Here is a 27,792-nt window from a genome sequence, read left to right on the forward strand (position 1 = left end):
ACAGGGGGCTCTCGACCGGGGGTCCCGGTAACACCGGCTGGGGTGCGATGAGTGCCCGGTACCGGGGTGCACTACTCCGGTGACCCGGCCCCTCCCTCCTCCCTGCGGTCCTCATTCGTGTCCCGGGTGCGGTCCCGCCTTCGGCCACTAGAGGGCAGTGCGGCACCGACCCGCCGCCCCCCCCCCCCCCCCCCCCCCCCTTACGGCAGGCGGCGGCCGGAAGTGCTGGCGACTGAGGCCGCCGCGGCTCCTGCGCATGCGCGTTGCTGCCGGGCCCGCTTCCCTCCTCCTATCTCCCCCCCCCGGACGCGGCCGCTCGGTGACGGTAAGGGGGCCGCCGCGCTACGGGAGCCGGGAGGGGTCAAGCGGCGGCGGGGCGGAGCGGGGAGGGAGGAGGGACGGGGTAAGGGAGGGGAGGGGAGGGGGCGCCCCAGCGCGCGCCGCTGTACGTGCCGCCGCCGCCGCCGTGCGGGGGGGGGGTGGGGGGTGACGAGCAGGCCACGCCCCCTCCCCCCGGGCGGCCCCGCCCCGCCCCGCCGCACGCCGCCGGGGGGGGGGGGGGGGGGGGGAACGGACCCCGGTGTGGGGAGGGGAGGGGAGGGGGAAGGAAGTGTGATACCGGCGGGGGAGGTCCCGGTACCGGTTGTGCTGGGGCGGGGTGGCACCGAGCGAGGCACCGAGCGCTATGGGGGAGGGGTCCAGAACCGAGATCAGCCCCGGTGAGCGCGGCTCCCACCGGGAATAGCGGGGCCGCTGTGGGGCAGAGCGGCAGCTCCGGGCTGGTCCCGGCAGCGGGGGGAGGCTGGATCCAAGGGTTCCAGTGTGGGGGCAGAGCATCCGCCCTGGGCTGATCCCGGTAGCGAGGGATCGGAGCATCCCAAGGGTGGATGGATCCAAGGCAATAGCGGCTCCCCTGTGGGGCAGTGAAGGATCGAAGCATCCCAAGGGCAGTTGGATCCAAGGAGCCCGCCTTGGGGGCAGAGCACCAGCACTGGGCTGATCCCAGTAGTGAGGGATTGGAGCATCCCAAGGATGGTTAAATCCAAGGATTCCACCTTGGGGCAGAGCACCAGCACTGGGCTGATCCCGGTAGTGAGGGATTGGAGCATCCCAAGGATGGTTGGATCCAAGGCAATAGCGGCTCCCCTGTGGGGCAGTGAATGATCAGAGCATCCCATGGGCGGTTTGATCCCACCTTGGGAAGCACGTGGTGCTCTCTCCAACCCCACTGTGCGGGTGGGATGGGGATAGGGGCTCTGCCTCTCTCTGTTGGACATCCCCATGGTGATGGGGAGGAGGAATCCCAGCACACCAGGTGCTGGATCCACAATGCCCGGTGCTCTCCGTGGATTCATGGACCATATCCCTCTCCCCACACGCACACAGCCTCTGCTTTGCCCCCCCCTTGCAGCACCGCAGCCTTCATGTGAGAGATGGCGAATGCCGAAGTGAGCGTCCCTGTGGGTGATGTGGTGGTTGTACCAAGTGACGGCAACGAAGGGGAGAACCCGGAGGATACCAAAACCCAGGTGATCCTGCAGCTCCAGCCGGTGCAGCAAGGGTGAGTCGGCTCTTCTGGGAGGTGTGGGGTGGGATCAGGGGGATCCCAGTGGAATTCTGTGCCGGGGGAACCCACCGGTGCTGTGGTTTCCAGGTCTGTGTTGGTTTTGTGCAGGGAGAAAGACCCCAAAGGCTTTGGCGTGTGTCGCTGCCACGGGCCTCTGAGCACTGCAGTTGTCCTGTGGGGATAATGTGGAAGCACTTGTAGAAGCAGGGAAGCAGAGAGGTGCTGGTGGTGCTGCCCTGGCCATGCATCCTCCTGCTCTCCCTCTTCCCTCTCCAGCCCAAGATGGGTTTTGCCACACTGCAGCTGCTGGATGTATATCCAGACCCATATATGCATCCATGGCAGCATTCCCAAAGATAATCCTCTCAAATACAACAAAACTGGGATGTTGGAGGGAATTCGGGGGTAGCTGGGCTGCTGCTGCAGAGAAGTAGCTGCCACCAGGCTCGTAGCAGTCATGATGTACGTTTGATGCTCCAGTTGGATAACAGCCACATGTAGGCATGGCAGCAACTCTTCCCTGCATGCCCACCAGTGCTGCAGTGTCACACAGGGCTGGGAGAAGAAATCCTGGGACATTCTGCTCTGCTTCCTCCTGCCTGTGTCCAGAATGGGAGGAGAAGGCACCAGGAAGCACCACTGCAGAGCTGCTTCCTGGCACTGGCAGTGGGGAGGGTGCAATGCCAGGGCTGGGAACACCTCTGCCTGTCAGAGGCCTTGGGATTCTCATTGTGGAAGTGGATCAAACAGAATCCACCTCCCTGGAGCACAGGCAAGGAAGAAATGGCAGGAATGTGTAGCCCCGTGCTGTAAAGCTGAATCCATCGTTTGTTCCTGGATCCCTGCTTTCCCAACAGGATTTACCAGGAGAGCTCCGAGGCCAGTGCCGCCGTGGTGGCTGTTGAAACCCACACCATCCACAAGCTAGAAGAAGGGATCGGTGAGTTCCTGCTTGGCATGGGCAGAATCCCCTCCTCTGCAGGGCTGGTGGCTCCAGTTCGTCGGGCTTCCTTCTGGCTCTGCCCCTGCAGATGCTGTTTCCCAGGCATGGATGTGGGTGCAGGGTCTGGGCATAGCCTGGAATAAGAGTCTGCTGTTACTGCATGGTCTCAAAGTCCTGGAAGTGAGCTCCTGGCTCTCCTGCAATGAATGGTAAGGGCTCCCAGGGGGTCCAGGGGAGCCGAGATTTCACTCTGGCTGCTGGCAGGCAGGAATGCTGGTGAGGAGGATGGTGGTTGTGTCTGCACTGAGTGCAGCATCACGCTCTGCTTGCTGGCTCTGTGCTGAAGGAACAGCCTGGCACTTGGGGTTGGATGTTTGGAAGAGCCGAGCTCACTGGCTCCAAGTGCTCCCTGCTATCCTGGGGAGTGAGTGGGAAAAGGCTCCTGGTATTAGGTGCTGTCACTAGATCTTGGCTACTCTTCTGCTTCCTGTGTGGGGTGTGAGTCTTTCAGCATGTGAAGAGAATGTATTAGCAGGAAGTAGCTGTTCCTGCTGCTAAAGAGAGACCAGAGAAGTCTGAGCTTCCCATTTGAGAGCATTTTGTTTCCACAAGGACTGTTCTCCCTGACACATCTCCCCTTGTCCTGATAGATGAGCTGCCTTTGGAGCGGTGCTAGATGAAAAAGCACATGCCAGTTGCTGTTAGTGATTGGAGAAGACCAAGAGAGGACTGATCCTGACCAAGGATCTGCCCTTCTTTTGGTTCCTTGAGTGCATCCTGTGAGCTTTCAGCTCTCACCTCATGGGACTGGATCCTCTTGGGTGGATACTTTCATTTTCCCCCCTTCCTCCTCCCTTAGACCCCAGCAGCATCGAGGCGAACGAGGAGATTGAGATCGCCTACCCCATCACGTGCGGGGAGAGCAAAGCCATCCTGCTCTGGAAGAAGTTTGTCTGCCCAGGGATTAATGTCAAGTGTGTGAAGGTGAGGGAGCTTTGCAGTGGGTTCCTTCGCTGCTCTCAAGCTCCGGAGGCTTGAGCTCTGCAGGACTTCCTTGTGAGCCCTACCTTGGAACTGAGCGGCTTTGCAGTGTGCGGGGTTCTGAGTGCTGATAGAACAGCCAAGGCTGAATCCCCAGTGGGAGCTGCTGAGGCTCAACAGGAGCTCTCTTAGTTCCTGGAGCAGGACAGGACAGCTGAGTGAATGCCTGTGCCAGGCAGATGTTGCTGGGCTGTTTGGTGGAACAGGAGTCTCCCTTAGTGATCTCCGATGTCCATATTCCCAGAAGGAGATGATTTGGTTCATGCTTCCTAGGAAAGCCTTCAGGGCTGTTCTGAGGTAGAGCTGTGTGGTTCCAGTGCCGATGGTTCCAGATCCAGTCTGGAGTTAGAAGCATTGCAGCGGCAAGGGGGTGGGAGCTAGGAGGGATGTGAGAAGCAGCTCCTCTTCCTGGGTGGAAGTTGGGGGTTAGGTGACTTGTGGGTGGCTGTGCTGGGTGCTCCATTCCACACTTGCAAAGTGATGTTACCCTCTTTGCTTGTCTCCTTGGCAGTTCAATGACCAACTGATCAGCCCAAAGCACTTTGTCCACCTGGCTGGGAAGTCCACCCTGAAGGACTGGAAGAGAGCCATCCGCCTCGGAGGCATCATGCTGAGGTATTTCATTTGCTGAGCACTGTGTCCAGCTCTGCTTCCATCGCTGCAGGTCCTGAGCAGCACTTGTCTGCATCAGGAGCTCTTCTGGAGCCTCACATTACTTGGCTGGTGCCTGCAGAGAGCCTTGGTCTGTGGTTCAAGGCCACCATTCCTCCCCCTGCACAGAACCACCCTTACCTGGGGGACCTGTGAGGGGTAAAACAGGGCTGGAACCCTGTCTATGAAGCTGGGGATGGCTTGTATTTGCCATTTGAAAGCCCTGCACTACTTTGTGTGCAAAGAGTCTCCCATTCTCCATCCTTCTCATGGCCTCCATAGCATTCCTATGTGGAATACTCCCTTTAGTCTGAGATTTGAGCTGAGCTTGGTCCTCTTCCCCCCTCCCTGCACAGGAAGATGATGGACTCGGGGCAGATTGACTTCTACCAGCACGACAAAGTGTGCACCAACACTTGCAGAAGCACCAAGTTCGATCTCCTCATCAGCAGCGCCAGAGCACCAGTGCCGGGGCAGCAGAGCGTGGTGCAGACCCCTACATCAGCTGATGGTAGGAGACCACTCAGTGCCATGGCAGTGTCCTTGGCACTCCTCTTCCTCCTTGGACTCATCAAATCAGGTTCAACCCCCACACCAGTCACACCATCCCTGGCAGTGTTCAAGGCCAGGTTGGACACAGGGGCTTGGAGCAAGCTGCTCTAGTGGAAGGGGTCCCTGCCCGTGGCAGGGGGCTGGAACTCGATGAGATTTAAGGTCCCTTCCAACAAAAGCCAGTCTGGGATTCCATGATTCCAACTGCAAATTCCCAGTGAATCCTGTGATTCTGAGCAGAAAGTGATCTCTTTGCTGAGGTTAAGGGGGAAGAACTACTCCCAGCTATACCACATCATTCAGCTGGGCAAGGTACAGCTCTGTAAGGCCCTGGGTGAGTGAGGTGGCAAAGTCATCCATAGGCTAAGGAGAGCCTCCTGGAAAGCACCATGGTGAAACCCTAAAGTGACTGCACATTGACTTAGTCCCAGGTTTGACCTAGAAACAGGATACAGTCAGCTCTGTTTCCCTTCTATAAAGAGCTCAGCCCCTGACTCTGTCATCTGAGGGGCTGAGGGGGGTGGAAAATAAAGCAGGGTTCAGCGCTGGCCCCGCATGGGCTGCAGAGGGAGCTGATATCTCCTCTCTGGCAGGGAGCATCACCCAGATTGCGCTGTCAGAGGAGAGCATGGAGGAGGGCATCGAGTGGAACTCAGCTCTGACGGCTGCTGTCACCATGGCCACTGAGGAAGGCATGAAAAAGGACACGGACGAGATCTCGGGTGAGCTCAGGCTTCTTCTCAGCTGTTTTCTTCCCCTCTTCTGGCCTGTAAGAAGCTGAAATCCTGACAATAAGGAGAGTTGAGGCAATGCCAGAGCTGTCTCCCAGCCCCTTGGCTTGTCCCAGTGTTTCCCAACTGCATCTCCTCACTGCTGCAGGCAGGATTGGACTCATTTTGGGGGGGGTGGCATGACATATCCACCCCAATGGCCAAATTAGAGCTTGTCTTGCAAACTCACTCTTCCCTGAATGGTTTAAGTGGGGGAAACCACCAAGTGCTTGTTTATGTTTGACTTCTTTTTCCCTCCTCTCCTTGTGCCAGAGGACACTCTGATGTTCTGGAAAGGAATAGCTGATGTGGGGCTGATGGAAGAGGTTGTGTGCAACATCCAGAAGGAGATAGAAGAAGTCCTAAGAGGCGTCCAGCAGAGGCTGGGTCAGTCTCCTTTCCAGATGACAGGTAGGTGGTGAGCCACAGCCTCTGCCTCTGCCCTGGGGCAGCTGCAGGCAAAAGCTGAAGTGAGAGGGGTCCATCCCTTGGACCAGAGCTGTCCCAACACTTCTCTGTGCACTTCTCAGTGCAGGCTACAACAGGTCCTGCCCCCTCACTTGTGGCAGAGAACCTGGTTTTGGGGCTGAACCAGAGGATGGAAGTGATCTGGCTTAAAAATAACTCCTCTTTTTAGGGTTATTTTGAACTCAGCTCAGTTCCCTAATCCAGTTCAACCCCTATGAGCTCAGGCTTTGGGCACCTCTTGCTGGGAGAACGTCCACAAAGCCCCAGCCTTCATTTTAGGCAGGGTTATTTGATGTCTTTCCTAAGTTAGCTTTGGCTAACATCTGGCACATCTTTATGTCAGGGGGAGCTTTTTGGAGCTGGGAGTGATTGAAGTCAGTAGATTCGAATAGAAACTCTGCAGAGCTGTCAGTGAAGCTGGTGTCAGTGCATGGGGGGATGGTTTGGAGGTGGAGAGCTCATGTGTATCTCTGGGATTGCAACTAGTGCTTTCATTTGCAGCAGTTTTGAGCTGCTTGGGTGACACATCTCTGGGTCTTTAACATGGGAATGGGGTTATTGAGGCCTGGGATGTCAGAGGGATGAGGGAGCTGGGTCTGCCTTTGCCAGCCAGCTCTTGTGGAAGAGCAGAGAGAGTTGTATGTGAAGCAGCAGCAGGGTTTTGGTGTGATGCAAGCATTTCTTGTGGGACCCGACACTCATCCCATGTGCTTCCCTTGCAGATGCTGCAGTCCTGAACAACGTTGCCCACACGTTTGGCCTGATGGACACGGTCAAGAAGGTTCTGGACAACAGGAAAAACCAGACAGAGCAAGGAGAGGAGCAGTTTCTTTACACTCTGGCAGGTACAGCCTGGGAAAGGCTTCTCCCCTGGGGAGCTGATTTCCTTCCATATACCCCCTAAATGAACCATAGTTGGGTTCTTTTCAACACATGCTGCCCTGAAACAAACCTATCCTGATCCCTTTCCATCCAGGGCTCGAGTGGAATTTCCCCTCTCCCTTACCTCACAGTGAGCAGTTGCTTGAGGGATTTGACAGCCCAAAGTCTGTGGTGCCAGGCAGGGTGCTGAGGGTGCGAGTCAGATGCCACCAGCATCAGGCAATGGATGCTGAAGCTCTGAGCTGCTCTGGGTACTGAGCTGCCTGCTCACCTTGGCATGGAGCTATCGTGTGTCCTGCACAGCTTCCCCTGAGCTGAAGCCAATGACCTGACCTGGATTCCCCAGAGCTGCTCACCGTGTCCTGTAGGACCTGTTCTTATCTGGGATGTCCCAGTCCCCTACTGCCCTGGATAACTGAGGTGACCGGGTTACTCCTGACTCCCTGTGTTCACACACACAGGGGTTGAGGGAGATGGTTTCTGATGCAGACAGTCCTGTTCCCTGTCCCCAGTGCCTGGATCCTGGGAAGGGCATCCGGCCAAGCTTGGGAAGCAGTTCCTGCTGCTTCCTACCCACTCTCCCTTGTCTGGCTTGGGGGAGCAGAAATACCCAGGAGAGGGAGACAACCGACACAGGGCATTATGGGTTCAAACTCAAACAGGGGAAGTTCAGGTTAGATCTAAGGAGGAAGTTCTTTACTGTGAGGGTGCTGAGGCACTGGAATGGGTTGCCCAAGGAAGCTGTGAATGCTCCATCCTGGCAGTGTTCAAGGCCAGGTTGGACAGAGCTTTGGGTGACCTGGTTTAGTGTGAGGTGTCCCTGTCCATGGCAGGGGTTGGAACTGGATGATTTTAAGCTCCTTTCTAACCCAAGCCATTCTATGATTCTATGACTGCTTCTTCCCTATCAGCTGCAAAAGCAGCTCAGGAGAATCTGGTCACCTTTTCCTTTGGTGCAGTTTGATTTGAGTGAAGCATTGAGATGAGTAGGAGCCCTCTGGTCACAAACAGGGGGTTTGATCTTGGTTGTGTTCTCTCTGCAGACCTGGAGCGGCAGCTGGAAGAGCAGAAGAAACTGGCCAAGGACCAGAAGGCGAAGTCCCAAACCATCCAGAACGTGGTGCTGATGCCCGTCAGCGCTCCCAAGCCCCCTAAGAGACCCCGCTTGCAGCGCCCGGCCTCCGCCACCGTCCTCAGCCCTTCCACCCCTATCCAGCAGCCCCAGTTCACCGTCATCTCGCCCATCGCCATCGCGCCCGTCGGACAGCAGTTCTCCGTCGGGAACATCCCGGTGGCCACCATCAGCCAAGGCTCCAGCCCGGTGACTGTTCACACCTTGCCTTCCGGCTCCCAGCTCTTCCGCTACGCCACCGTGGTGTCCTCCTCCAAGACCAGCTCCTCCGACACCGTCACCCTCCACCCGTCCTCCAGCCTGGCGCTGCTCAGCTCGGCGGCCATGCAGGACAGCGGGGCCCTGGCCAACGTGGCCACCGTGGTGAACCCCGTGGAGCTGGTGGCCATGGAGTCCGGGCTCACCTCCACCATCCAAGCCGTGGAGGGCACCTCCGATGATGGGCAGACCATCATAGAGATTGACCCGGCGCCCGATCCCGAAGGCGATGCAGAGGAGGCGGAGGGGAAAGCGGTGATCCTGGAGACGGAGCTGAGGACTGAGGAGAAAGTGGTGGGAGATGGGGAGGAGCATCAGCACCAGGTTCATAACGTGGAGATTGTGGTCTTGGAGGACTAAAAGTGGGGGAAAACGAGCTTCAGTCTGGGGAAAGAGTTGGGGAATTTGGTTTCATTTGAAGCTTTTTTTGATGAAGCATCTTTTCCAGCCACCCCATTTGTTTCCACGGCTGTTTCATTGTCCTGTATAGAATAGAGATAGCTCTAATCTGGGGGGGTTTAAACACACAAAAAGCTGGAGGAACACAGGAGACTTGGCTCTGTGGAGCACTGAACAACACCCCCTGTTTGCAGGGTCCTGGAGAGACTGGATCCGTGCTCACCAGCCCAGCCGGGAGGAACTGGACACTGGGCCCGGAGGGTCACCAAGCCTTGGTGTGACTGTGGAAGGGGACACAGCTTTGGGGTGGACCAGGTACCTCATTTGGAGTTTTCCCCCTGGGAAGGGGATTCTCTCGGACTCATCACTCTCACCTCAACTGGGAATTTTTTATTGTTATTATTATTATTATATTATTGTTAATGTTATTATCCGTGCTCTGGGGGGGAGGCAGTGGTTCTGGTGTCACTGTCCTCACCCTCCCCTCCACACAGGTTGCGTTTATAGCTCCATTGGTTTGGATTTGTTTGCTCTTTCCCATCATTAGTCCATGATCCTTGTCCATATTTCCCAGATGCAAAGCCCCAGGACCTTCTGTCTGGCTCCCTGGATCCCAGTCCCACAGCACTTTTCCCCCCATCCCTTTCCCTTGGTACCACTCCCCACCATCCCTTCAGCCTTTTGCATCAAGGCTCAATCGATCAACTCAAGCTTAAACCCCTCCAATTCCCCTTTTCCCTTCGCTGCTCCACGCCACAGGGACATTATGGGATGTACAAAGCATGTTGTGCTGTCGCTATCCCGGGAACGCTAGGCTCCGGATCGGGACAGCTCCCATTTGCACTGTGTGCTGGGGCTGCTCCGTGCTTGTCGCTACTTGTTGGGTGGGTTTCATTTGGGCTTATTCCTTTCTTTTCCTTCCTATAATCCCTGTGCAGGATTAGAACCAGCACAGGGCTGGAATAACGGGGTTTTCCCTCTGCTTTAGGTGGATTTTGCCCTGAGTCCGGGGTCTCTTTGGGTTCTGCCATGGTGGGAAGAGGGGAAAGAGGTTTGGGAAGGCTGAAGGAGGGGGAGCTGCTTGCCTGGAACTATTAAAGAACACACCATAGGCGGGGGAGGGGGGAGGACGGAAGGAAGATGTGTTTGCCTATTTTTTTTGATTAAAAAGGAAAAGTGGAAAACTGGACCCAGGTTTGAGTGGTTTGTGCAGGGGTAGGTGAAAGGGGGCTCGGCTCCGGCCCCTCAGAGCAGGATGGGGACCCTCTGCCTGCAGCTTTGGGGTGATGCTGCCCGTGGAGGGACATCTGCAGGAGCTGATCTCATGGATTTGGGATCCACCACCACCATATCCAACTGCCTTCACCCCATTCTTCTCCTTTGATTAGGGGGGGACTAGGTCCTTCTGGGGCCCCCCTTTGCCATTCCATGCGTGCAGCAGGCTCTTCCCTGCTCCCTACTCTTGGCTTTGCTTCTTTCCATATTCCTTTTGGCATGCCATGGTCCCCAGGTCCCCTGAGCATGGGGATGGGACCTGTGCTATGGGGGTGTAACAGAGCAGGGCTTCGGGGAGTGCAGCCAATGTGGGCGCCTGGCCCTTTAAGAGCGACCTCAGCCCCCCCCCCCCCCCCCCCCCCCCCGGGCGCCCGAGAGCCCAGAGGGGGCGCCGCTCGCTTAAGTCCTCCTCCATCCCGCCATGCACCGCGCCGCTCCCCCGCCCGCCCCCCTCCCGCCATTGTGCTGGGGAGCGCGTGCGGCGGGGCCCATAGGCACGGCTGGGGCTGGAGCAGACGAGAGAGGGGGCGGGCGGCGGCCTAGAGCGTCGACACCCGCCGCGGGGGTTCCACGCCGCGGAGTCCGCCCAAGCCAGCCTCAAAGCCAGCCCCGTCGGTACCGAGCCCGGACAAAGCCGCCGCCGCCCCGCCCCGCCGCGGAGCCATGTCGGCCAGCAGCCTCCTGGAGCAGGTAGTGAGCCGCGCCGGGCCCGCTAGGCGAGCCCGCGGCTTTGCGGCCTAGCGCAGGGCCGCGGCCTTCCCCTCCCTTCGCTTCCCCTTCCCTTCAGGGCCGCGGCTCCATTGTGCGCCGGCACTCACCGCTCTCTGTTCTCTCCTTCCCTGCAGAGACCCAAGGGGCAGAGCAGCAAAGGTGAGAGCATGGGGAGGGGATGGGGGGTGTGTGGTGTTTGTGTGAGTGTGAGTGAGTGTGAGTGCTTTGGGCTCATCCCTTAACGCGCTGCGTCTCGTCCCCAGTGCAAAACGGAGCCGTGCACCAGAAGGATGGGTTGAATGATGATGACTTCGAGCCCTACTTGAGCCCCCAGGCGCGGCCGGTGAGTACCAGCGAGCGCTGGGAGTCGGCTTGGGTTGATATCCCCGCGTTTCCCCATCTCCGTGGGTTGTATTTGGTGTTTGGCAGCTTCCTGACTATCTGTATCCTGCTCTGTATGTGTGTTTGGTTGGTATCCTCGTGTTTCCCCATCTCTATGGGCTGCATGTGGTATTTGGCAGCTTCCTGACCACGTATATGCTGCTTTATGCGTGTGTTTGGTTGGCATCCCTGTGTTTCCCCATCTCTGTGGGTATTTGGCAGTTTTCTGACCATATATATGCTGCCTTTTACCTGTGTTTGGTTGGCATCCTTGTGTTTCCCTATCTCCATGGATGGCTGGCAGCTTCTTGACCACGCTGTGCTGCTTTATCCATGCATTTCTCCATGCAGAAAGCACTTGGTTGTGGTGGGTGAGTGATAAAGGGTTTAGCAGCTGTTTGAGGGTGCAGGCAGTGTTCAGCTCCTTTCTTTAGTGTAACTGCCTTGAAGCTGCTCTTTCAGTCCTGCTGGTGTGGCCTTGGTTCCCTCCTGTGTTTTGGTTCTTGCTCTTTATGCTCTTTCAGTTTTAGCCCAGTTCCTTGCTGCCTTCTGCGTCTTTGCACTGTGTGAGCTCATGCACAACCCCTGTTGCAGAATCACTTCCTGCACTGCACTTGTGCTGCAGGGGCTTTGGGAGGATGTGGTCAAGGTTCTCTCTCCAGGTGGACCAAAAGGGTCTTCTCTTGTTTGACACCAAAACCCTACGTGGGATAATGGTCTTCTTGAGGCCTTTTAGTTAGAACAGCTCCTGAAAAGCGCTTCCAGCTCCTTTTCCTCTCACTTTGGATCAAGATCAGCTCTGCTGTTAACTGAGCTTTGCTTGTTTCTCTCACTGAGCATTGGAGAGTGACCCAGAGCAGATGGAGTTCAGCTGATAAGATGGGACAAGCGAGTGGTGGAGATATTTCATTCCCTTTGGCTTCGCTTCCCTCTCCACTTGTGACTAGTCAAAAGGAGCTGTTCAACAAGGGTTTTCCCTCTTTTGTGCTGAAGAAATGAGCCTCCAGAGTCTTTAAGAACCTCTCAGTTCTTCACAATCTTCAGGATTCGTTCAGATAACTCCCTGCATTCAGCTCCCTCAATGGAAAAGCTTAAGTTCACCTGAATAAGGTGGGAGAGTGTGTGGTCACTTTCTCAAACCATCAGTCAAAGCAACTGCTTCCCCAGTAGCTGTTATTTCATGGTGCGGTTTTGCCAGTCCAGCTTCCTTCTGCATGTGGAGATGTATTTCCTGCCAAGTTCAGTCTCCTAAAGAGAATGGAGGTGATAACAGTGTTGGAAACAAAGTGTTTTGCCATATTTTGTATGGATGATGAAGAACTTGTGAAGGTTCATTTTCTCTTTTGCTTGTGTCACAGTGGTAAAAACATGATTTAAAACATGGGAGATTATGGGAGCATGACCCACAGAGGAGCTGCTCTAGGAATACAGCAGGAGCGAGGTTAAACCATCATGTGAACAGTGAAAGGAGCTTTAGGGTGACTTTATCTCAAGCTCTTCCCTGTGAGGGTGCTGAGGCGCTGGCACAGGGTGCCCAGAGAAGCTGTGGCTGCCCCATCCCTGGCAGTGTTCAAGGCCAGATTGGACACAGGGGCTTGGAGCAACCTGCTCTAGTGGAAGGGGTCCCTGCCCTTGGAATTGAATGAGCTTTAAGGTCCTTTCAACCCAAACCAGTGTGGGATTCTTGCCGTGCTCTCTTGGCTCTCATCTGTGTTTTGACACTCAGGATAATAGCAAAGAAAACCCCAGGGTCAGTCTGGAGAGGGCTTTTTCTGGAGATGGGAAAGGCTGTTACAGCTGGGGCTCTGAGAAAGGAGTGCAGTGCAGCCCAGTGCCACAGAGTAACAGCAGCAGCTCCAGAAGCTGCTCTCACAGAAGCAGGAGGTAACAACTTTGTGAAGTTTCCGGGCTGGAGCTGCTGTCCCAGGTGTGACTGTTACTGGGGAATGAAGTTACTGTGTATTTGGCAGCTGAGATACTAAGTGCAAGCTCAGCAGCAGCAAGGAGTCTGCTTCTGACCCGAGGTGGAGAGGAACAGGGGATTTGAGGAAATAACTGTCTGAAGAGTCTTAGCCGTTGGAGAGGGTGGCTTTATTGTCATGCTGAACAGTAACCTTCAGTTGCAGGGCAGCAGAGTGAGGTGGGGTGTCCCATAGCAGGGTGTAGCTAGTCAGGTAATGAGCAGCAGGAGCCTGATTTCAGATGGGTTAAGGAGATTTAAGTGACCTGACACTGCTCTTGGTTAATATCACTGCTCCATCCTTAGCTGAGCCTCACTGGTGAGCACTGTACAAGTAGTAACTTGATGAATGCTGTGTTAAAGCACCTCATGAAGTTAAACCTGTCACCTCTAAACCTTTCCTAACAAGGGGAGAGAGCTTAATCTGACACTGATAAGGTTTGAGGGAGAAGCCTGTGGAGAGGAAACAGCTACTCTGACTGGTGGCCTTGGGGTTTAGCTATGGGCCAATGTGTCTGTGGTCATTAAAGCTAATTTCCAGGGGAGTATATTGTTACTCTTATAATTGAACCGTAGAATCCCAGCCTGGTTTGTGTTGGAAGGGACCTTAAAGCTCATCCAACTCCAACCCCATTCCATGGGCAGGGACACCTTTCACTAGAGCAGCTTGCTCCAACCTGGCCTTGAATTGAGGAGTTCTCTTATGAAGAGACTTTGCTTGTTACACGGGTCAGGGTCAGTAGTTGTGCTTTTGGATAGATTGAGCCCTAAAGATTGGCCATTAGTTTGGGTTTAACAGGTCTGAGATCCTTGCTTAGTAAAGTTGTGCTCCTGATCAGATGGAGTTTGCTGTTAACTTGCTTTTGGAACCCCTTTTTTGGGAGAATGGAAGATGTGGAGAGAGTCTCTCTAGAGTTTTGGTGCATTCAGGTACCATAGAAATCTTTTTGGTGTTTTGTGACCAGACCAACCTTGTCTCTGACCACATGAAATAATTCCTATTCATTGTTGTGAAGTGAGGACTGGGTTAGCCCCAAACCAGTTGCGTGCCCTTCATTTCCCTTTGCTCTTGTGAGACCCTACTTGGAGCACTGTGTGCAGTTCCGGTGTCCTCAGCATCAGAAGGACATGGAGCTGTTGGAGCAAGGCCGGAGGAGGCCACGAGGATGAGCAGGGCCTGGAGCACCTCCCGTATGGAGACAGGCTGAGAACATTGGGACTGTTCAGCCTGGAGAAGAGAAGCTGCGTGGAGACCTCAGAGCAGCTTCCAGTGTCTGAAGGGGGGTACAAGGGTGCTGGAGAGGGGCTTTTCATCAGGGACTGTAGCGACAGGACAAGGAGCTGTTCTTGACATGTGAAAGCATGACTCAGAACTGGAGCAGTGCCTGCTGTGAGCTGAGCTTCTAACTGGGAGCCGAACCTGCCTCTCATCTCCTCTGCACTGAGCTGGCTGCTCCCAGCTCCAAGTTCTGGGATGGGAATGGCCATTAGCATGGCTCTGAGTGCTCCCCGGAGGGAAACCCATGACACATAAGTTTCATGGAAGCAAATCTTTGTGATGGCTGAGAGCTCCCTCATTGTAAAATGAGGCATTTGGTTTCCTAACCTCAAGGCTGTTTGGGTGTTAAAAAGGAGATCGAGGCATGGAGCACCTCTTTTCCCTTCACTCTCTGGATCTGAAGCCTGCATGCTTGTGCTGCTGCTGTCACTGTCTTCCTAGTGAAACCCTACTGATTCCTCCCCATTCCCAGGTGTTTGTGCCTGCAGCACTGGAGTAGTCTGTTGAAATCCCTGTTTGTTTGCAAGTTCTTGGGTTATTGGGAGCTCTGAAACTTTAAAGAGTGGGGGTAATGCTGTATTCATTGGTCACCAGTTATTAGGCACAATCCTTGCTTTGGCAGCATGCTCCTACTGCACCTTTTCCCTCCATATTCCACTTGTATCTGCATCCTTGTCCCAAACCTTCCCTCAAACACCAGAGGAAGGGCTGATAAGTAAGCTGCATGGGCAAGCAAAGCCCTCTTTAGTAGCAGCTACAAGAAGTAGAAGATAAGATACTGGGTTTATTGCTTGAGCTCTGTGTCCATATCCCACGTTGAATCATTTAGGTTGGAAAAGACCGGTAAGATCATTGAGCCAGGAGCACAGAGCAGTCCCATCTCAGCACTGGGAAGTTTGCTGAGCCTCTGTGTATAAGCTTTTTGGGCAATGAAACAGTTTGTAGAGCACTTCTAACACAGGAGGTACTTCAAGGCTGGGCCCTAAGGTAGGGAGAGGTGGGGCACAAAAAGTCCAAGCTGATTTTTATTCATGTTTCTTTAACTCAATTCTCACCATTCAGTGCTTATCGCTTGCTGTATGATGTTTCTTTTTCCTTTCCAGAATAATGCCTACACTGCAATGTCAGATTCCTACTTACCAAACTACTACAGTCCTTCCATCGGATTCTCCTACTCCTTAGGCGAAGCTGCCTGGTCTACAGGGGGTGATCCACCCATGCCCTACCTAACCTCCTACGGACAGCTGAGCAATGGGGAGCCCCACTTCCTCCCAGATGCTATGTTTGGGCAGCCAGGGGCTCTTGGCAGCACTCCCTTTCTTGGGCAGCACGGCTTTAACTTCTTTCCAAGTGGGATTGACTTTTCCGCTTGGGGGAATAACAGTTCTCAGGGACAATCCACTCAAAGCTCTGGCTATAGCAGCAATTACGCCTATGCCCCGAGCTCGCTGGGGGGGGCCATGATTGATGGGCAGTCAGCTTTTGCTAATGAGCCTCTCAACAAGGCCCCTGGCATGAACACCATCGACCAGGGGATGGCAGCTCTGAAACTGGGCAGCACTGACGTCACCAGCAGCGTTCCCAAAGTCGTCGGCTCTGCTGTTGGGAGTGGATCTATCGCCAGTAATATCGTGGCATCCAGTGCTTTGCCTCCGGCTACTATCGCTCCTCCAAAGCCAACCTCCTGGGCTGACATCGCCAGCAAACCAGCTAAGCAGCAGCCCAAGCTGAAGACCAAGAACGGCATTGCTGGCACAAGCCTCCCACCGCCTCCAATAAAACATAACATGGATATTGGGACTTGGGATAACAAAGGCTCGGTGGCAAAAGCCCCGGCACAAGCCTTAGTGCCGAACATGGCTCAGCAGCCAGCCCAGGCCTCCCCCCAGCCTGGGGGGCAGCAGATCACTCCCAGCCCCCCAGTGGCACCGGCCTGCAGTGGGCAGCAGCCCCAGCCCCTGCCCGTGCCGCAGCCTCAGCTGGCGGTGCCGGTGCCGGCAGCTCAGCCCACTCGCTGGGTTGCCCCTCGGAACCGGGGCAGCGGCTTTGGTCAGAACGGGGTGGATGGGAACGGTGTGGGGCAGGCTCAGGCCACGGCTGGTTCTGCTCCTTCGGAACCTCACCCCGTTTTGGAGAAGTTGAGGTCCATCAACAACTACAACCCCAAGGATTTTGACTGGAACCCGAAACACGGCCGGGTTTTCATCATTAAGAGTTACTCGGAGGACGATATCCACCGCTCCATTAAATACAACATCTGGTGCAGCACGGAGCACGGCAACAAGAGACTGGATGCTGCCTATCGCTCCCTCAATGGGAAGGGCCCCGTGTACTTACTCTTCAGTGTCAACGGTAGCGGTCACTTCTGCGGAGTAGCAGAGATGAAATCTGCTGTGGACTACAACACGTGTGCGGGGGTGTGGTCCCAGGACAAGTGGAAGGGACGCTTTGATGTCAGGTGGATTTTTGTGAAGGACGTTCCCAACAGCCAACTGCGGCACATCCGCCTAGAGAACAACGAGAACAAACCAGTGACCAACTCCAGGGACACTCAGGAGGTGCCTCTGGAAAAGGCTAAGCAGGTGTTGAAAATCATTGCCACCTACAAGCACACCACCTCCATCTTCGATGACTTCTCACACTATGAGAAACGCCAGGAGGAGGAGGAAAATGTTAAGAAGGTAACTTTGTGTGTCTGTCTCTGGCCTCGACCCAGGCTTGTAAAGGCAGGGGCTTGTCCACAAGCTTGGTGGGCATCCCTGTGCCTCATAGAAGCTGCCACCCCAACCTTCAGGGTGGGAATGGGCGCTAGGGCAGAGCAGTGTGAGGAGGCTTGCCCAGGCCCTGCCTGCAATCCACTGCCCTTTGGTTGCTCTAAATCTCCTTAGTGCTGGAATCCACACACGCTGTATTCCTGTGCTATTGTCAGCTCCTGGATGGGGACAGTTTGAAGTAGGAGATTTGGGGGGGGGGGGGGGGTATTGGGGAGTTGTTAGGAAACAGCCACTTAATCCATCCCCTACTCACTGTTGAGGCAGTGTCACAGATGCTTCCCACCACTTGGAGCACAGTTCCTGTTCCTCCCCAGGCAATCTATTCCTATGCTTCATTACCCATCCTCTTGAAGGCTTTGTCTAATGCCCAACCTACATTTCCCTCACTGCAGCTCAGGTCTGTGACTGCTTCTCCTCTCTCTGGTGAGTGCCAGTGGTCATTCTGCTCCTCCTGGCAGAGCTTGGCTGGGTCTGAAGCCGGGGTCTGAAGCCTGCAGCAGCGCTGGCTTGACCATCAGCTCCAAGCCTGCTGTCATTGCTTCATCAACAGGAGGATTGCTACTTGACATGAGTCTTACTGGCGTTGGTCCCCTCCTGCTGAACCTCCCCATCACTGAGATCTGGCTTGTATTTGATCAAAACAGTCATTAAAATGAGCATTAGCAATACCTAAAGGCACGATAAGAAAACTGGAGAGGGACTTTGAGCAATGGATACAGGGACAGGACAAGGGGGAATGGCTTTAACCTTCCAGAGGGGAGATGGAGATGGCATCTTAGGAAGGAATTCTTCCTTCCATGGTTTGAACAGAGAAGCTGTGGCTGCCCCATCCCTGGCAGTGCTCAAGGCCAGGCTGGACACAGGGGCTTGGAGCAAGCTGCTCCAGTGGAAGGGGTCCCTGCCTGTGGCAGGGGTTGGAGCTGGGTGAGCTTTAAGGTCCCTTCATCGTAACCCAGAGCACAGCTTTTGGCTGGTTTGCCCATACAGTGAGGTGATCCCATTCTGTACCCAGTCCCCTGCCACTTGCAGCACTTGAAGCAAGGATGTAAGGGAGGAAGCAATCCATTGCAGGCTGTCAACTTGCTTTTTGTGAGAACCTAGATATTTTGTATGCCTTCACATCCCTAAATAGTTCCACTTTGGTATCCAGCCTGTCCTCAAGTGGTGATATCCCTTTTACTAAGGTTTGGAATGCCATCAGAGATGTAGTTGTGTGCAGTGCATCTTAGAAAGCAGGACTTCTCATATGCTCCAGGTCTGACTTTAGGCAGACCTTGGCATAGTGGGAGAATGGAAGAGATAATATTGCTGATGGATGGATGGATGGATGGATGGATGGATGGATGGATGGATGGATGGATGGATGGAAGGAGTTAATCCTGGGTAAATGGCATCAGGTACTCAGCAGAAGGAAGAGCAGCAGAGTGGGGAGGTAGAAAGTGGACAGATCAATGGTTTCTTCTACTGGAAAGCTGCTGCCTTTGCAAGTTGTGTTGCCTGAACATCGGTGGGATATTAAAACCATGGCTTAGCGATTGTCTTAGCACTGCAAACCATCTTTATCTACTTTCCTGTTGCATTTTAAAGGGTCCTTCTCCTTCAGTGTCTCTTGGGGATGTGCTAGCATCTCGGGGCAGAATGATGGGCATTCAGTGCCTGCTGAGTGATCGAAGTGATATGGATTCCAGTGTGGCACAGTGCAGCAGCAGTGTTCTTTGGAAGGAAACTTAGTCATCCATCTCTGGAATCCCCAGGCAAGGAGGGGGTCTGGTACATAACCCCTTGGTGTGTGCTATTGGCCATATACTCAGTTGGTTGCAGTATCTCCCTTGGAGCATTTGGGTCAGCCAGGTGCTACCACTGCTACCAGGTCTTTTGTCTCTGCCACCAGGCTTTGGTGACAGGATGTTCATGTTCCTCATTCCTTGGAGCTGAAATGGACAGGTCAGGGTGGAAAACACTGAACTCATGCTCTTGCTCATCCTTTGCTGTTGCCTCTGTGCATCCTGGCCCCCGAGGCTGCTCTCAATCTGTTTGGAGATGGATCTCTCTGCTCTGCTTATCCAGTGTTTAAAAAAGTTGGATGTTCTCCTGATCCCAAATGCTGAAGCTGACTCTCGGTGTCATCCTACCTGGAGCAGGTTAAGACTCCTTGAAACCCGTAGCAGCAGCTTTCCTGATAGATCACATCACCCCCTTGCTCCCTGTAAGAATGGCTTGCTCTTTAAGAAACCCAAAATAACTGCCACCACCACCCCCAGCCCACAGTAATGCTCTGGGATTTCTGGGAATGGTGCAGTGACCGTTTTGGATCGGGATCTGCTTTCACGTGCAAGGTTCACAGCTTGTGTCTTGTGGAAAAGCGATACATGTGAACTCTAAAGGAAGTTAATGGAGATTCGTTCTGCCATGGATTGAGATACTTGGCTCCTTGTAGCTTCAAGGCATTTTGGGAAGCGTATCCCATGAAGACCAACACTGCTCTGTCCCTTCTCTGCTTGGAGCACTCTGCTCTCAAGTTTGCCCTTGATTCAAGCCATTCTGCAGTGGGACTTGAATCAGGATGAGCTGTGCAAGATGGGGAGGGGGTTGTGGGTGTTTCCATGCTGGGGTATCCCAGGAAAGACTGGATTCCCGGATTGGAGCTGCTGTTCCCAAACAGGAGCTGCTTTGTCTCTGTGCTGCCACCATCTGCTGCTTGAAGGGGAGTATTCATAGTGGCAAATGTCACTGCTCCCCGTAGGAAAGAGAACTTAAGGGCACACTAAGTGGTGTTTTAGGAACCTGTTTGGAGGTGTCAGACTATTTCCCACTTGCTGTAAAGAATGAATGCTTTGGGGGGTGTTTTGCAAGGGTCTTTATTTCTTTTCTTCCTCATTTGTAACCTCAGAGGGGAGGGGAGAGCATATTCCCTGCACTGTTCCAGGATATGCTGACGCTGTCTTCTGCTGTTATGGTCATCCTGGTTAGTGCTGCCTTTGCTTTGGCTTTACCATATCCACCAGGCCAGTGGTTCTGCCTACAAGGCTGGCTTCCTGAACATTGCACATCCAGGCAAAGCCAAGTGTTTCCTGTGACAGCAGAGGAATTCTACTTGCACTCCCAGCTCCTTTCATTCCATGCTCCCAACCAAGGCGATTTACCTTTTCCTGCTCCAGATCTTGCCCACAGTGCAGTTTGATGGATGCACCCAGACACAATTCCCTTGCTTCAAATACCCTCCCCCGCAATGCACACAGTTCCTTTCTGTTTCTTTCCAGGCCTTTTAAATACTCTGCATCTGAGTCCATGCTCATGGATTTGCCCAGCAATAGAGGCAACAGAAAACAAGCTGCTCCTTGGAGTTTGGTACAGCCTGTTTGACAGAAGGACGTCTTTATGCTTATGACAGTTTTAAGGCAGCACTCCAAAGCCCTTTACAGCATCCTTGTGTGGTTTTGGTTGTGTTCTAGCTTTGGTTAAGCAGGAGAAGTTTATGTCACATCCTGGCCTTAAGAACTGATTCCTTACTCATTTGGTGTGGGCAACACTTGGTGTCCCTTCTCAGCCAGGTCATCTTCACCTTGGCTGGGTGAGTTCAGCTCCAGCTGGCAGTACCCTGAGCTGATCCTTCTGGATATGTTAATTGCCTTCATGCTGAGGGTGCTGAGGCCTTGGTACAGAGAAGCTGTGGCTGCCCAATCCCTGGCAGTGCTCAAGGCCAGGTTGGACACAGGGGCTTGGAGCAAGCTGCTCCAGTGGAAGGGGTCCCTGCCCTTGGAACTGGATGAGCTTTAAGGTCCCTTCCAACCCAAACCATTCTGTGACTTCAGATTAATGTCTCTCTTTAAGACATTGTTCTTCTCTGGTTAAAACTGCCTCTGGGTGGAGGGTTTGCAACTGCTTTTAGCTGAAAGAAGATGCTTTCTTCTCTTCTGTCTCATGTGAAGTGTTATGTGACAGGTACTCATTTAGCAAGCTGCTTGTTCTCTGCCCTGCAGGCATTTTCACTGCAGTTAGTGGAGTCCCCTCGTTTGCCTGGATGGTTTTGGTTGTGCCTGGCTGTACCATCTTCTGGCTTTTGGGTCATGAACCAGTGCCTTGTGGCACCAAGTGCTGGCCTCCTGCCACAGAGCAGTGCCACCCTGCTTGTATGGATGCACAGTCATCCAGGCTCTCACAGTATTGGCCTTATCCAAGCTGATGACTCAGGCAAATCCATCTCCTCTTCTCCTCTCAGGAGATGCAGTATTGGGTGTATGTGTGTTTGTTGCAGCATGAAAGATTCCTGTTCCCTGCATGAGTTTTGCCCTGTGGGACATGGTTCTCTCTATAGGAGGGTGATTATACATGTTTCTTCATGTGATCAAGTGCTTGGATCAGGGATGCGAGTTGGCCCCTTGGGGGGGTCTCTAGATGTTGGGCTTTCCTCCCAGTTGGTTTTGCTTCTTAAACCAAAAGGTATTTCCTGCTCTACCAAAGTCACTTTTATGTGTGTATCTCCTGCCTTCATTGTTGGGGGTGAGCTCTGTTACGTGGCTGGGAGGCAGGATGAAGGTGTCTGAGCATAACCACATCACTCTGATTTTCATCCCCTTTCCTAGGTGAGACAGGCAGGAATGGAGCTTTCCTCCCTTAACTCTGCTGGCTTTTGAAGGCTGACAACAGGAACACCTCAGGTTGGGGTTATAAATCCCAAGTGAGGACTTGAGGCTCTTTGTGATGAACACAGAAAGGGATGCACCATCCTTCACTTGTGCATCCATCACTTGTGCTGTGTCTGGGCACAGCTGAGGCAATGGGCTGCTCTGGCTCCTCATCTCTGAGGCCTTGGAGACGTGGGCACATGGAAATCTGTGCTGCTTTGCTGCATTGCAAACACACATGCTGTGTGTGACAGGCAGTGGCTTTGGGAGGAGAATTCCAACAGCCAAATACCATATCGTGGGCAAGTGGGGCTGTTGAGCAAAGGCTGTAATGACCAAGAGTGTGTGTATGTGTCTTGAGGCCAGGATTTGCTTGCTGGCTGCCTCAGCTCTTTGGGGAGTGATGCTGGGAGTACAGACTGGACTCCAGTGACGTGATCTCATGCTGTTCCTCTGTGGGGGAGTGATGCCTTTTGCTTTAGGACCCTCTCACTTTGAAGCTGAGGTTGTTTCCTGGCCCTATGGATGTCTTTGGCTGGTCAGACAGGTTCAAATAAACCAAGTTGATCTGCTGCACAGCTCTTGGTTCTTCTCCAGACCCTCTCTTTGATGATAAGCACCTATTTCCCCCTCTGGAGCGTGGCAATGAGATCCTTACCTTTGCCCAAGAGGTGTTGAGGTTCAGTGTTGGTTGTTAATCAAGGTAAGAGCCTCAGAACAGATTTACCACCTCTTGTCATCTTTCTGGGCCCAACCTTATGGGCCTTCCGCTGTTGGGAGCGTAAGGAGAAAACTCAATCTCTCGTCTGTCTTTCCCACCACCTCCTTCGGCTGCAGTGATGAGGACTGGGCACGGGACATTGCCACAGCCCCGGGGACTGCGATGGTGAGTGGCAGGAGAGCTGTGATAGATGGAAGCAGTCTGAGCTGTTTCCCAGTGGATCAGTCTCCCATGTGGATCAGTAAGACATGGCTCAGGTGTAATGAAAATGAAGTCAAAACCACTTCCTGATGGCATCTCTTTGCTCTCCAGGGACTAGATACCAGGGCAAGGCCCGATGTGTGCATGCAGATGCTGCTCTGCCCTCTCCTGGGCTGTCGTGGAGCTGTAGGTTCTGTCATCCCACAGCCCATGATTTCAGAGCAATGAGTATAATGGCTTCAGGCTGAAAGGGAGGAGATTGAGATGAGCTCTTAGGAGTTCTTCCCTTGTGAGGGTGCTGAGGCGCTGGCACAGGGTGCCCAGAGAAGCTGTGGCTGCCCCATCCCTGGCAGTGTTCAAGGCCAGGTTGGACACGGGCTTGGAGCAAGCTGCTCCAGTGGAAGGGGTCCCTGCCAGTGGCTGGGGTTGGAGCTGGGTGAGCTTTAAGGTCCCTTCCAACCCAAACCATTCTATGAGCCAGGAAGGATGCATGTTTACAGCATCACTGACCTTTGCTGTGTGTTCTTGTAGAGCTGTTTGCTTCTTTGCTGTGATTTGGGTGCTCACTTGATACTCCCTAACACCCCAGGGACCAGGATGTCCTCACAGGACCTGTGGCAGTTGGGCTGGGGAGATGAGCGATTGTGAAAGTCCTTCAGGCCCTGGCTACGTCTGTTTCCATGCAGGAGACAGCAAGCTCCTGAGGATGCTGTTTGCAGCCATGATGGAAGGGAGCAATAGTTATGGGGCAAGCTTGAAGAGCAGGAGGTTCTAAACAGCATACTGGGTTGATAAAAACTGGGCTATGATCCACCCTGAAGTGAAGATGTTCACTGTGGTCCCCTCTTTAGCATGGGGCCATCTGCTCTAGCCTCTTCTGAAAGTGATGTCTTTACTTTCCCAGCAAGAAGTGAGTAATCGGGGTCCATCTGCTCAGCTATGGGGTGATGTGCACAGTAGGACCCTCAGCCACCATCTGCAGCCAGCCCAGGACACCAGGACATGGTCAGAAAGGGGGTGGTTGAACCTGGCTGCAGCTTATCCCATATTTTCCTTGGGAAGACAGAGGCGGTTGGGGCTTCTCGCAGCAGGAATGGGTCACGTTGCCTTCTGGCCTTGGTGAACGGAAGGGACTGAGCCAGGCAGCAGGGGAGGAGCAGGACTTGGCACCTTCCTTCTGGTTTCCGTCCTTCTTTTTTAGCTTCATGCTCAAGACCAGCTTTGCTTCCACCTTTGCACTTTGGTTTTGCTCTTGTGCAGTGATTTGGGCAACAGATTTGAGCAGACTTAGTGGAGAAAAGTCAACTTCATTCCCTTCTATGCGGGGCACATGTTCTTGAAGAGATGTGTGCTTTCATCTACCTCTCTCCTCAGAAGCTGCCCATCTGTACATGGTATCATGCAGGGCTCATGCAGAGGCTGGACTGAAGCCTGGCATGGATGAGCATCCGTCCTTCGAGCTGGATGCAAGGCATCTATTCTTAGCAACCTTCTTGGCTTGGTTTCTAGCAGTACACAGCTATCCATGCTGTTAGCCCAGGATGGAAGCTGGAGATGAGCTCTCCCTGGGTTTAGCAGTGCCAGAGGACACTGTTCCTTTGAGTGACCTGCATGCTTCTGGAAGGGAAGGTGCCTCTGCCCACCAGGTTAACGTGACATGGGGCAGCATCCTGACCTGAGACAACGGCTCTGAGCTCCATCGGTGTTCCTTCTGAGGGGCAGAAGGGAGAACCCACATCTCACTCTGCCAGGGGCACCTCCTGTGTTGCTTTGCTGTGGAGGTGGGATGGGCTTGGCATCTCTTGGGGCTGGGGAAGGTGGTGTTGATTCAGCTGAAAATGGCCCTTGGAATGCAGGCTGGCAGCATCTCTGGAGCCTCTGGGGTAATGTGGACACACTTGTGTGCAAAGCCGCTCTGTTAAACCAGAAGAGACCAGCACATGGTCCTTGGCACAGAGAGGATGTCACAGCCCTTCCTGGGTGTATGTGGTGCTGTGCTGCCTCCTGGGGCAAAGGCTCATCCGGAGAGATGGAGATGGCTACCAAGGGGGTGGAAGGAACCTCCTCTGCATAGAAACATCCTCTTTCTCCAGAGAAGGGTGCTCCATCCCTGGCAGTGCTCAAGGGCAGGTTGGATTGGGCTTGGAGCAACCTGCTCTAGTAGAAAGTATCCCTGCCCGTGGGGCTTTCTGGTCCCCTCCAACCCAAACCATCCCATGATTCCATGGCTTTGGTGGTGTGGGTCAGGGTTAGGATCCAGATCCATGTGTCACAACGATGGGGTGTGCAAACAGGGAATTCCAACTGCTCTCATCTAACGTCCTCTTCTTCCCTTTCGCAGGAACGCCAAGGCCGGGTGAAGTAAATGGCCATTGCCTCCCCCCAGAGACTGCAGCAGAGATTGCATCCCAGCTACCTGCCCCCGAGCGAAAGAATGAGCAAAACAGCCCAGAGAGAATTAGGACTTCTTTGGTTTGTCTTAATTTCATTGACTTCAAAGAGACCTTTTCCAGTCTTTCAGTTGCAAAGGAAAAAGGATTGGAATTTCACCAGACATAGGACTTAAAAACCACAAAAAGGACAAAAAAAAATCCCTTCTAGGTAGAGTAGAGGTAAAAACCTGTCCCTTTTTTTTGGCTTTGGTTGTGATTTCCCAGCAGCCGCTTTGGGTTTTGTCTTTTTCCTATGTTCTTTTGGGGTTTTTGAGGCCCACAAGTGGCATCTGCCTTTTGGTTTCCTCTCATTTTTAAGCCCCAACGCTTCCTTTCCACCCCTTTATGCCTCCTTCCCCTCGTTCTGCCATTTGCACTTGGGACACCACTTGGAACATCCAGCGCTGCAAGTGGAATAACGTTGGTTCTTTCTTCCCCCCCTCTCCCCCCATCCCATGGCCTGGAAGAGGAGGAATCCAAGGAGGAAGTCGGGGGGTTGGCCTAAGAAGAATGGAAGATCAGTTGTCCACAAGGTTGTGTCTTAAAGGTGGTTCATTTTCTCCTTTGTTACTCCAAAGTCAAGCCCTAGGAGTCCTCAGCGATGTTGTTGTGCATTATACAGATGGAGTCTGGATTACTTTGAGTTTTGGAAGCTGAGACCAGTGGTAAAAACATGTTTTGGTTACAGGAAGATGAATTTTGAACACACACGAAAAGAACAACTCTTGTAAACTGTGTAGTGAATCTGTTCCTTCAGTTTCTTGTTGAGCCGCTGAGGAATGGGCATTGCCTTTCTTTTCACCATTAATCACTTCTCAATAATAAACGTGAGATCCTGTTGAGCATCACTGGTGTCTGCTCCTGCCTTCCCAGCACTCCTTGCCCCAGGGCAGTGCCTTCTCTATCCCCTCTGCATGTTCAGGGCACTCTTAATTCCCTCAAGTTCCCATAGCCTGGGGAAGTTGTGGATTAGAATCCTTGGGTTGGGTTGGAAGGGACCTTAAAGCTCCTCCAGCTCCAACCCCTGCCATGGGCAGGGACCCCTTCCACTGGAGCAGCTTGCTCCAAGCCCCTGTGTCCAACCTGGCCTTGAACACTGCCAGGGATGGGGCAGCCACAGCTTCTCTGGGCACCCTGTGCCAGCGCCTCAGCACCCTCACAGGGAAGAGCTTCTGCCTAAGAGCTCAGCTCAGTCTCCCCTCTGGCAGGTTAAAGCCATTCCCCTTGGCCATTCCCTGTGTCCCCTGTTTAAAGCCCCTCTCCAGGTTTCTTATCACCTGTTTAGGTATTGGATTATCTGGCTCCTTCAAGTGTGTGTGAGTCAGAGACCCGTTTGTATCCCAGATAAGCTCCCTGTGGAAAATTGCTGATGGTCAAGAAATCACAAGGAGGAAAATCCTGCTGCATTAACAGTATCTTGGCTATTAACTCATCTCTGGGAGCAGGCAGGGGCTGGAGCCTCTTGGTGAGCCTGGCTTCCCACCAGGAATACTCACCCCCTCTATGTCCTCACAACTGTGCTTGGTTCTTTCTGTCCTCAATTCTCCTACAGCTTTGGCCTCTCTTTGGCCTCCCAGCTGGCCAAAAACCCAGATTCCTCACTGCTGTCCTCATGGATTTCAGTGGGAAGGCAAGACCTGGTGCTTTGTGATGCTGGAGGCTCTTGGACTGGATTGAATCCAATGAGTTGTCTTTTGGGAGGATCAGGAAAAGCCAGAGAGGGCTTTTCTGACAGGTTGGTCATGCAGTTTGTTCCTCATTTTGGTCTTGAAGCAGCAGCCCAAAAGAGATATGAGAGGAAGAGGAAGATGTAGTGTGAAAACCAGCCCTGTTTCACCCCAAACTGGAGAGGGGAGACAAAAAGAGGTAGTTTTGTACATCACTCATAGCCATGAGTGTTACCAGATACTTGGGTCAGATGTGCCCCATCCCTGGCAGTGTTCAAGGCCAGGTTGAGTGGTGCTTGGAGCAAGCTGCTCTAGTGGAAGGTGTCCCTGCCCGTGGCTCTGCGTGAGCTGTAAGGTCCCTTCCAACCCAAACCAGGCTGGGATTCTGAAGTTCATTAATGTCCTCTGTGTTCCCCCTTCCCACCCCATCACGTCTGAAGGCAGGTCCTGGACCTGGTGCCTCCGGTGCCAGGAGGGCCTGGAAGGCTCCATGGGGCAGAGGAAGAGGAGATGATGCTCTAAAGCGTGGTGGGGGGATGCTGCGGGTCTGGAGGGGTCCGTGGGGCTGGGGTCCCCGGTGACGGCTGCAGTGCCGCGCTCTCCCGCCAGGGGTCAGTGCCGCGCCGCGCCCGCTCCCAGCCGCCAGGGGGCAGCAGGGAGTCAGGCAGCGCGCCCATGCGGCGCTTGTGGTACTTACGGTACTTGCGTACGGCCCGTGCGTACATACATGTACATACGTACACATACATGTGTGCAGAGGGGCCTGCAGCTCACATACGTACACAGGTGTACATGTACAGAGCCATCTGGCTCACATACATACACACACATCCATGTGCTGCGGGGAAAAGGGACAGCAGCGCATCCAGCATCCTCCTCATCCAATGGGAAGAGGTCATGGGCACGCACGGTGGGGTTCGATGGGATGGGATGGGATGGGATGGGATGGGATGGGATGGGATGGGATGGGATGGGATGGGATGGGATGGGATGGGATGGGATGGGATGGGATGGGATGGGATGGGGGGTTCCAAAGTTTTTCTATATAGATCTAAATCCCAGCTGCTGGAGTCAAGGGACAGAGGAAGAACTGGGGCAAAGGA

The 27,792-nt window shown here is 53.8% G+C and overlaps 2 protein-coding genes across 3 annotated transcripts; both read left to right on the forward strand.

Annotated features, from left to right (window-relative positions):
- The first annotated feature begins 8 nt into the window (after positions 1-8).
- Positions 9-9,065, forward strand: GMEB1 (glucocorticoid modulatory element binding protein 1). 2 transcript variants are annotated; one of them, XM_061480295.1, is made up of 10 exons: positions 9-325; positions 1,412-1,561; positions 2,425-2,507; positions 3,370-3,494; positions 4,063-4,166; positions 4,559-4,713; positions 5,348-5,476; positions 5,798-5,935; positions 6,715-6,837; positions 7,918-9,065. In XM_061480295.1, the coding sequence occupies exons 2-10, from the start codon at positions 1,434-1,436 to the stop codon at positions 8,622-8,624; spliced, it is 1,692 nt and encodes a 563-aa protein (XP_061336279.1). In that variant the 5' UTR covers positions 9-325; positions 1,412-1,433; the 3' UTR covers positions 8,625-9,065. The 2 variants fall into 2 exon arrangements, with proteins under 2 accessions (XP_061336279.1, XP_061336280.1); XM_061480296.1 differs by lacking the exon at positions 9-325 and adding an exon at positions 2,599-2,719 and having other exon boundaries at positions 1,509-1,561.
- Positions 9,066-10,411: 1,346 nt separating this feature from the next.
- On the forward strand, positions 10,412-25,870 carry YTHDF2 (YTH N6-methyladenosine RNA binding protein F2). The gene is made up of 5 exons (XM_061480165.1): positions 10,412-10,628; positions 10,784-10,808; positions 10,913-10,992; positions 15,373-16,950; positions 24,932-25,870. The coding sequence occupies exons 1-5, from the start codon at positions 10,602-10,604 to the stop codon at positions 24,953-24,955; spliced, it is 1,734 nt and encodes a 577-aa protein (XP_061336149.1). The 5' UTR covers positions 10,412-10,601; the 3' UTR covers positions 24,956-25,870.
- The last annotated feature ends 1,922 nt before the right edge of the window (positions 25,871-27,792 follow it).

This window comes from Pezoporus flaviventris, unplaced genomic scaffold (assembly GCF_033815535.1).
Source record: "Pezoporus flaviventris isolate CSIRO_AGI_PZ_B2104156 unplaced genomic scaffold, CSIRO_AGI_Pfla_v1 ptg000176l, whole genome shotgun sequence".
NCBI classification, from domain to species: domain Eukaryota; kingdom Metazoa; phylum Chordata; class Aves; order Psittaciformes; family Psittacidae; genus Pezoporus; species Pezoporus flaviventris.

Excerpts from the sequence above, each read along its gene's own strand:
- GMEB1 (XM_061480295.1), top strand. The coding sequence starts at position 1,434 with ATGGCGAATGCCGAAGTGAGCGTCCCTGTGGGTGATGTGGTGGTTGTA. Across the intron at positions 3,495-4,062 it reads TTAATGTCAAGTGTGTGAAG|TTCAATGACCAACTGATCAG; the intron begins GTGAGGGAGCTT and ends TCTCCTTGGCAG. Across the intron at positions 5,936-6,714 it reads GTCTCCTTTCCAGATGACAG|ATGCTGCAGTCCTGAACAAC; the intron begins GTAGGTGGTGAG and ends CTTCCCTTGCAG.
- YTHDF2 (XM_061480165.1), top strand. The coding sequence starts at position 10,602 with ATGTCGGCCAGCAGCCTCCTGGAGCAG. Across the intron at positions 10,629-10,783 it reads CCAGCAGCCTCCTGGAGCAG|AGACCCAAGGGGCAGAGCAG; the intron begins GTAGTGAGCCGC and ends CCTTCCCTGCAG. Across the intron at positions 10,993-15,372 it reads TGAGCCCCCAGGCGCGGCCG|AATAATGCCTACACTGCAAT; the intron begins GTGAGTACCAGC and ends TTTCCTTTCCAG.